We start from the raw sequence: 9,320 nt of genomic DNA, 5'->3' as shown, positions 1-9,320 counted from the left end.
AAGCAGTGGTATCAACGCAGAGTACTACACAAGTCAAGAATACTATGACATGCTGATGGCACTTGGCGAATGTCACCGGCAGCAAAACCATGCTGCAAGAAGATACGCCGAATTGTATCCAAACCGAAGACATCCATCGAATCATGTCATACTTGCAGCAGCTCAAAGACTTTACGATACTGGCAATGTCTTGCCGAACAAACACGACACTGGGAGAGATCGCTACGTTAGAAACGTACGAAACACGGAGAGAGTCGTACGTGCTTTCGAGGATAATCCCGAAACTAGTATTCGGGTAGTTGCTCGAGAACATGATTTATCTTGTGCAACCGTACAAAGAATATTGAAACAAGAAAAGTTGCACGCGTTTCATTATACACGCGTGCAACATTTACGACCAGCAGATTATCCCGCAAGACGAATGTTTTGCGAAAATTTTTTGCGAAACATCGATCGAGATCCAAGATATTCCTCTCGTGTGATGTTCAGCGATGAATCGCTATTTACATAGGAAGGAATTTTTAATGCGCATAATATGCACTTTTGGAGCGAGGAAAATCCAAGAGTCACGCGACTTCGAAATTTTCAAACTCGTTGGAAGATTAACGTGTGGGCTGGAATAATGGGCACTGAAATACTTGGTCCAGTTATTCTTCCAGATACTTTAACTGGAAGAACTTACGTCGACTTTTTAACAGAAAATCTTCCAGATTTTCTAGAAGATGTGCCATTATTTGAAAGAAACGAGATTGTCTTTCAACAAGACGGTGCTGGGCCACACAACGCCAGGATCGTTACAAATTACTTAAACGAGCATTTTCCCGGACGTTGGATGGGTCGGTACGGCCCGATACGTTGGCCCGCAAGATCTCCGGATCTCAATCCTCTGGATTTCTTTTTATGGGGATATTGTAAGGAAGTAATTTATAAAACGCTTCCCGAAAATATCGAAGAACTTGAAACAAGATTACGACGTGCTATTTGGGATATCGACGAAGAAGTAATGGAGAACGTCCAAACAAATTTATTAAAACGCATGAGAGCTTGCATTAGGATGGATGGCGGGCATTTCGAGCATCTGCTCTAAAATTTTTTTTTAATCAATCCGCTCTTTTCAGAGCGACCAATACATTTTAACGTGGAACATCTGATTTGAGCAGAATAAAAATAAATTTTCCCAAGTGTAATTTATTAATTACATTATTCTTGCGATCTTGCGATTGACTGAAACTTTCGCATCGTGAATGCAATAATTTCGAAAACGTAATAACGTATAACACATGCTTTTTAAAAAAATAATTATTTATTATAATATTATAAATAGTTATTAATTATGATAAATAATTAATTTTTTTAAGTACGTCATTATACGTTTTATGTTTTCTATCGCATTCGTAATGCGAAGGTTTCAGAAGATCGTTCGTCTTATCTCGCGTCAACCACGCGCCACACGCACGTCGCAACTTGCACGGTACATGTCGCGTTTCTCGCATCGCTAGGCAACGTAACAATGTGATCGCGCAGTCTCCGCGGTACGTCGCTAAATAATAATCGTGCAGCAGTTAACGAAAATACGTAACAAGAAGATTCGCTACGCTGTGAGTGAACAGGTGAGTGAGTGAGTGCGTGAATAAGTGAGCGAATGAGAGAGTGTATGAGTGTTGTGTAAAAGAGAGAAAGAGAGCGAGAAAAAAGTGTATGTGTACGTGCGCGTGTGTGTACAAACATCTCTCTCTTATCCCCTCCTACCTTCCCCCCCTCTCTCTCTCTCTCTCCTCTCTCTCTCTCTCTCTCTCTCTCTCTCTCCTCTCTCTCTCTCCTCTCTCTCTCTCTCTCCTCTCTCTCTCTCTCTCTCTCTCTCTCTCTATCTGTCTCTTCCTTCCTTTTACGCACACACTCCGTCATACACACATCGCGTATAAGCAATCAGCTGATCGCAGCGTTCGACGAGCGGTGATCCGGAACAACTTTCGCTAAAGTGACGTTATTTTAAATACATATTCCTGACGTAATTCTAAGACATTTTCTTCTTTACCAAAATTTTATTTAAAGCATAATTTTATGTTATAAGGTAAAATAGTTAGCGACTCATGCGGTGGTAATCACGCAACGGACGGTCAGCTGTGGCGTGTTGCGCCGCTCCTGCCTGCCTTCTGTACTCGACGCGTGATTTGCTAACTATTTTTGCTTATAACTCAAAAATTACGCTTCAATTCAAATTTTGGTAAAGGAAAAATCGTCTTAGAATCGTATCAGGAATACGTCATTTTAAAGATGGAAGGTTGTTCTGAAACACCCTGTATACGGAGGATGACAAGCAAACGTACAAGAGTATGCTGTTGACGACGAACGCGCATAAACGCAATCACGATGCGCAGGGTCGATTAATGGGCAACAGGGGATACAAGTACAAAGAAATAATCGCAAAGCTGATACCGATCGAACCCAAAAAAACAAAATCTGGAAAGGGATTATTCGCGCTTCGCGCGATGACGCTAACCGACAACAAGATCAACTACGTGCACTGGGACGATCCCAACGAGCTGGTGGATCGTTTACGATTGCTCGACGCTTCGCACCAAGCGGGCCACAACGGCCACGACAACGAGATCCTATCGATCATCGAGGAACTTCGCGAAGCCGGTATTATTATAAATTAAGCGGTATCTCGGCAAAACTAATCAATCGATCGACCGACGTCTCTCGCATCGATGATGCTCATCAACAAATTTGGAATGTCCGAGCAGAGCAATGACGCGACGAATGTCATTTCGTATCGTCGATGGAATGGATTAATGAGAAATTTCGTGCGCGATAACGCTCTGTGTCGCGCCGTTACGGACTTTGACGCGAGGTCGCGCAAGATTCGTCGTGTAGCGCAACCTGTGGCTGATACCGACGCCATCAACAAACTGTACGTGGATCAATGCGTTAAAACGTTGAGAAATCAACTGAAAGAGTTAGACGAGAAGCTTGCAGCGTTAGAGAAAGACGTGCGAGCGTTACAGATTGTGGTAAACGAGCTTCGGCGTGCGAATATCGCTAGATTAGAAACATCAACGAACGACAACGAAACAATGACGACGAAACGTTAACGAAACGTCAACAAACACTAACGAAACGTCAACGAACGACAACAAAACGACGACATAACGTCAACGAAACGTCAACGAACGACAACGAAACGTCAACGAAACGTCAACGAACGACAAGAAACGGTTCACGGACAGCTACGGACAGTTCACGAACGGCTACGAACGGTTGAAGGACGGTCGAACGGTTCAGGAACGGTTGTCGGACGGTTATCTAAAGCCTCAGGAACGGTTCAGGAACGGCTGCGAACGAATTAGGAACGGCTACCGAACGGGTCAGGAACGGCTACGAACGGCTATCGAACGGCGACGAATGACTGATGACAAAGAACCACTATTGAAAGACGACGACCGGGAATAAACGGTTATTGAGTGGTTAAAAGTTAGAGATATAAATTATAATGTAATTTATTTACACGTATTATTACGCACCGACTAGCCGCACCGCTAAAAACATGACATCGTTAAAATCCAACGGACGTAAAAATATCGAGAAGCTACGACTCGTCGAGGAACTGCATGCTTCGGCGAGAAGAAATTTTCCCCGAAGACGCGTCGTAGTGCGGGGTTACGATGACCTGTGGCAAGCCGACATCGTCGAGATGCGTCCGTACTCTCGTTTCAACAGAGGGTACCACTACATACTCACCGTCATCGATGTGTTGAGCAAGTACGCGTGGGCCGTACCGCTCAAGAATAAAGGTGGAAGCGAGACGGCTGACGCTATCGCAGAGATAATTCAAAATAGCGAGAGGCGCCCGAAAAATATGCAAACCGATATGGGGAAGGAATTTTACAACGCCAACGTGCAACGTCTCGTGAAGAAACACGACATCAATCATTATTCCACGTATTCGGTGTTGAAGGCATCGGTCGTCGAACGATTCAATCGTACGTTAAAGAACGATATGTGGAAGATGTTTACGCTCAACGGAACTTACAAGTGGGTCGACGCGTTGCCGCGACTCGTATCGGATTACAACACGCGCAAGCATCGAACGATCAGTATGCGACCCGCCGACGTTACCCCCGCGATCGCCGAAAGACTCTTGGATACTGTGTACAGCGCGATAAAGATCGCGGGTCCGGCAAAGTTCAAAGTAGGTGACCCGGTACGCGTTAGCAAGTACAAGACGATCTTCGAGAAGGGTTACACGCCAAACTGGACCACCGAAGTGTTTAAGATCGTTAAAGTGCAACGTACTAATCCCGTAACTTATCTACTCGAGGACTATTGCAAAAAATCTGTCGCTGGTGCGTTCTACGAATACGAGTTGCGTCGCGCGACTTATCCGGACGTGTATCTCGTGGAGAAAGTACTGCGCAGGAGAGGTGACGAGGTTTACGTCAAATGGTTGGGATTCGATGGATCGCACAACTCTTGGATACACAAGGACAATGTGGTTTAATTCGTACAAACTGTATTTTATTTTTAACATATAAAGAATATGAAATACATATAAAGTATCTGAAATATAAAAAATATATGTAAGATGTATACAGCATATAAAATATGAAATATAAAAAAGAAAAAAGAAAGATAGGAATATATATATATATATATTTCTTTTGTTTTCCTTATACATACATACATACATACATACATACATTACATACATACATACATACATTACATACATATACATACATTACATTACATTACATTACATTACATTACATTAGAGTATCCGGTAATGTCCCCACGGTAGGGTGTCGGTCGAATCAGGTACGATATATCGCTTGTCGTCGTGCGGACTTAGAGCGATTTTTGTCTCGCTGATTGTGTACACTTCGTGCAATTTTGATCTTATGCAGGATTGTTGTCGAGTCATTTCAATGTCATCGCGCAGACACCGCGTGTAATCGTCGAATGTTATCGTTCTCGCTACGACGTTACGCTTGACACCTTTAACCTTTTTTATATCCTTTTTACTATTTACTCGCAACGCGTACATTTTTGCTCTAAGCCCGACGAATTCAGTCATGATCGCACCGTTATTCTCGTCCTTCATTAAATCCGGCACTTTCTTGTTCTCGAGCGGTATACCGTACGCGTTGTTAGCCGGATAATCGCTCGTGTCGAATCTAGCGATATCGCGTTTCATATTCTCGTACACATCCTCGCACTCGATGTGATAAATCAAACTGTCTGTATCGGTGTACATTATTTTACAATTTTTGCGATATAACGGTAACATGTACTCGTGGTGAAATTCGTGGATAAACACACTTTCGATATATCGAGTATACACATACCGACATAGATCGGTTTATTGAATTTCACCTCGAGGTTGCGCAGTTCAACGGCGACCAAATTTTCCGAAAAGACGCTTCTGCTATGAAAATTTGGTTTCGCGATCATCGCCTCCGCGCCGTATCGCCCGTCCCACTTTGTTAATAATTTTACATCGACGTGATTGCGCACGTTTACCATAGTTTTTCCGAATACCGCGTTGTTCATTAACTTGTATAAATTTTTCTCGAAATCGTTTGTCGCGCGCGTTCTAAACCGGGTGTTGAGTTCGATGTAATCGCGGAGCCATGCGGATTGAGCGAATTGCAATACGCGATGTATCTTTGCGATGCGAAGGCCGTGACGCGTGCATTGCTGTAGGTTGCTATAGTGTATGACGTAACGCTTCTTATCGTATAAAGTTGCGAGGAGCTTATCTTGCCGCTTGCCGGGCGGCGTTGGACAGAACGGTAGATCAACGTGCGCGTCGTGAAGATGTTGCGGATACTCCAGATCGACCTCGAGAATATAACCTGTGGTTGAATCCGAAGCGATCGCGCTAACGTCAAAGTCGGAGATGTCGTCGACCCATCGAAAATCGGCATAGGGCAACGATTGACACATTGCCCAACCGTACAAGTTGTTTACATCGAAATACATCATGTACGACGATGGTTTCGATGGGTCGTAAGACGGCATGTACTTGTTATTGGCTCGCGCGTATCTGCCGGAACATTGGCTCAGGCCACCGCGTATTCCCCGTTCGATAAACATAACCATATCGATATCGGTAAGTAATTCGAACGTAATATTCGTATGTTTTAGCATCGCATCCCACGTGTATCCGGGAAGAGTATAATAATACGCGAGGTCGAGCCCGTAACTCTCGATACATTTGTTGCGAAAATTTTCAAAAACGTCGGCCAATAACAAGACATCCGTTTTTAAATACAAGTCGCTGTATTCGCCTAGCGTTCGAACGGAGAACCGCTTCCAAACGTTTTCGGCGTGCGCGTAGTCGCTCTCGGATACGGTATCACCGGTCAAGGAACTATAAAATGATTCGCGCGGTGGTAAACACGTATCGTGCAACCTATCGACACAGTCAATATATTCATATGGAAAGACACCTTTTCGCGTCAATAAATTGAACTCTTCGATCGATAAATTTTGAAATTTTGATTTTAAAATTTGAAGTTTATCGTTATTTAGAAACGATGTCAATTTTTCGAGACTAGTACTGAGAAATTTGTACGAATCGATGAACCGTAACTTTATATCGCTTCGGCAATCTGATTTTTCGGCGGTATCTTTAACGTGTTTCGTGAATGAAATATACTTTTCTTTCGTTATCGGTAGTACGTTGATCGAGCCTTCGAACGCGGTAGCTATTTCCTCGATGATAAAATGTGAATCGTAACCGGATAAATTGTGAAATACTATGGAAATGCAAAAAGAGTCTTTATAATTTAAATTGCAGTTTGAATGCGCGGGACCTCGATACCGCCCGGTAAGATGACAATGATCGCGTACGCGCGTGTCGTCTTGCGCGAACGGTTTTTCGCAAATATGACAGTGTGTCGCGCTGTGAAACTTTTCCCGCTCATCTCGCGTTAAATTTATCATGGGGACATTCGTGGTTAAAATAATCTTTACGCGTTGCGCTAAATTTTTTAATTTTTCCACGAACCACGAAACGCAATCGGTACTACGGTGAGAATGATACGCGGCTAACGATTTGTCGTACGAACAATGTACATAATAAGCTACGCTAAATACTTGATGATGCTGAAACGTGTACGTAGACGCCATCGGATCACCGTCGGTCCTCAGCACGCACTCCAAGTCGGCGTATACGACGAAGGGAAGTCGCTCCTTTCTGTTGTAGTTGTTGAACGCGAGCCACTTGTCTTTATCGCTCGGTAATCGGATGGCGCACTCGTTCATTTCTCGGCAATCTACAATGTGCGACTGCAACTTATCGTCCGATCTAAAATAGTGTAAACATCTGTAAAAAAAAAAGAAATAATTAATTTTTCTTTCGTATATTTTATATATTGCATTTTTATTAAATATACGTACCGATCGCAGATATATTGTCTGCGTTTGCTACAACTCAATTGTGAGCTCACGAGGCGAGATAAATTCTTGATCCACGCAAAATGTCCAACGTCTTGCGAATCTTGCATGTACAGCAAGTTGACGTGTCTGTCCTTCTTTTGTTCGCTCAGACGTATCGGGACAATGTTGTTTTCTTTCTCGATGCAGTATACATTTATCGAAATGTTGTTGTGAAGTTCAAATTTTTTAATTTGACTCAATGTCATCGGAAACTCAATGTCTTGGAGATTTAGCACTGTCGTATAATGTGGATACGAAGATTCCCGATAAACATGATCTTCGGCTGGATGTAGAGCGGCGACCACCGCCCACGCGACACACGCATTGTCTTTGGATTGCACGTTTATTACCGCTCTCTTCATTGTTATTTCTCGCGGTAATTTAATATGACACCCCGCGCGCATTAGATTATATTTATTTATATTTACAGTTAAATCGAGAATTCGCGACAACGCCCACCCGCTATCGCGTTCTTGAAATTCTTCGAGCGAGGCAAGCGTGGGCTCGACGACGCGTCGCTCGTACCACTCGTGTAAATCGGACGTGCGAAAGAGTTCATAGTTTCTGGTATTTACACTTTTATTTGCGCTCTTATCACCCGACACGAATTCACCGTTGAACACAGTGTTCACTTTCACGTTATTATGTCTTTCCATAACTTTTTACACGTGTTCGAGCACGATGTCTTTAGCGTCCTCGAGAAATTGTCGCGGTTCGATATAATCTGCGTTAATCACCGCACCGGTCAGTATACGGTTTTCGAACGCGGTATCGATCTCTCGCCAAACGAGTCTTTCCGCGGTATTGTCACCACTGTAATCACCACCGCTGTGTATAAACCATCTCTCTAATCGAGTCCTCGCACCCTCGACTCGCGCGATTCTAGCCACCAAAGATTGTCGAACTCCGATCGAGAGTCGCGGACGCTTGACACGACTGTGTTCTTCCAGCTGTTTGATAAATTCCTCGCATCGCTGCGCCCACGCGAAATACTCGCCCAAAGTAGCGACTCGACGCGACAGCTCCAACAGGTCGCGTTCGGTTGGCTCGGTGTTTTCCATGTTTTTATTATTATTATTTTTTCACACTTTTTATACCAATGTTTTTTTTTACTGTGTGCAAATTGGGTACATATTGCATGGAAAGATCTGATACGCCGGAAATCTTCAATTGGAGAAGGACCGGCCACTTATCACGTCGTATATCTCAATCACAAAAATTTACAAGTACCCGCTGTACCTATTTCAGTCGATATACGGACCGTAAGCTTTCAAATCGCATACTGAGTTTTTGACACCCTTCGTTCTTCATTATATATTTTTAATCTATCGCGTTATGGTATCGCGAAACGTATCCCGACAAGCGATACGATAAACGGCTCTTCCTGGAAAAAAGATGAAGAGAGCACCGCGATGGTTCTATCTTGTTTATATTATTTATAAATTCTCGAGCAGTCGGAAATCGGCGCTCGCCTTATTTTTCAGACATCGACACCCGCCTTTAAGTACACCGATAAACATGTCCCGACGCGAATTATAGCAGCCGGACATCGGCGCTCGCCTTATCACCTAATTTTAATGTTGCGCGCAATAGTGCGCGAGCGGCTCTTCCTGGAAAAAAAAAGATGAAGAGACCACCGCGATGGTTTTATTTTGTTTATAATAAATTATAGCAGCCGGACATCGACACTCGCCCTTTATAATACACCGCTCTGCGGCGTCGTACCTTCGCGTTCCCTCTTCCCCGCGGACTCCGCGCCTACCGTTCCGCCGCGGTCCCCCCTCCCCCTCTCCGCGGACCCCGCGCCACCAAAATCCCCCTCCGCCCGCGTGACGTCATACCCCCCGCGCCGGTTTCCCCTCGCCCCTCACCCC

General features: G+C 44.0%; 2 protein-coding genes across 2 annotated transcripts; both read right to left on the bottom strand.

Annotated features, from left to right (window-relative positions):
* Positions 1-4,771: 4,771 nt before the first annotated feature.
* LOC138932101 (uncharacterized) lies at positions 4,772-5,290 on the bottom strand. The gene has a single exon (XM_070293671.1). The coding sequence runs from the start codon at positions 5,288-5,290 to the stop codon at positions 4,772-4,774; it is 519 nt and encodes a 172-aa protein (XP_070149772.1).
* A 262-nt stretch (positions 5,291-5,552) lies between these two features.
* Positions 5,553-8,102, bottom strand: LOC138945044 (uncharacterized). The gene is made up of 4 exons (XM_070316217.1): positions 7,408-8,102; positions 7,038-7,333; positions 5,775-6,764; positions 5,553-5,710 (listed from the first exon to the last, which is right to left on the bottom strand). Exons 1-4 carry the CDS (start codon positions 8,100-8,102, stop codon positions 5,553-5,555), a joined length of 2,139 nt encoding a protein of 712 aa, XP_070172318.1.
* Positions 8,103-9,320: the final 1,218 nt, after the last annotated feature.

This window comes from Polyergus mexicanus, unplaced genomic scaffold (genome assembly GCF_030449975.1).
Source record: "Polyergus mexicanus isolate NDT 795.1 unplaced genomic scaffold, iyPolMexi1.0 SCAF_3, whole genome shotgun sequence".
NCBI classification, from domain to species: Eukaryota; Metazoa; Arthropoda; class Insecta; order Hymenoptera; family Formicidae; genus Polyergus; species Polyergus mexicanus.
Note: the sequence above shows the minus strand (reverse complement) of the source record. Positions and strands in the feature narration are given on the sequence as shown.

Bases quoted from the DNA above. Each gene is read 5' to 3' on its own strand.
- LOC138932101 (XM_070293671.1), bottom strand. From the start codon at position 5,290: ATGTTACCGTTATATCGCAAAAATTGTAAAATAATGTACACCGATACA.
- LOC138945044 (XM_070316217.1), bottom strand. From the start codon at position 8,102: ATGGAAAGACATAATAACGTGAAAGTGAACACTGTGTTCAACGGTGAA. The intron at 7,334-7,407 runs GTACGTATATTT...TTTTTTTTACAG, and splicing joins AGACAATATATCTGCGATCG to ATGTTTACACTATTTTAGAT. The intron at 6,765-7,037 runs GTAGTACCGATT...GCATTTCCATAG, and splicing joins AGCCGCGTATCATTCTCACC to TATTTCACAATTTATCCGGT.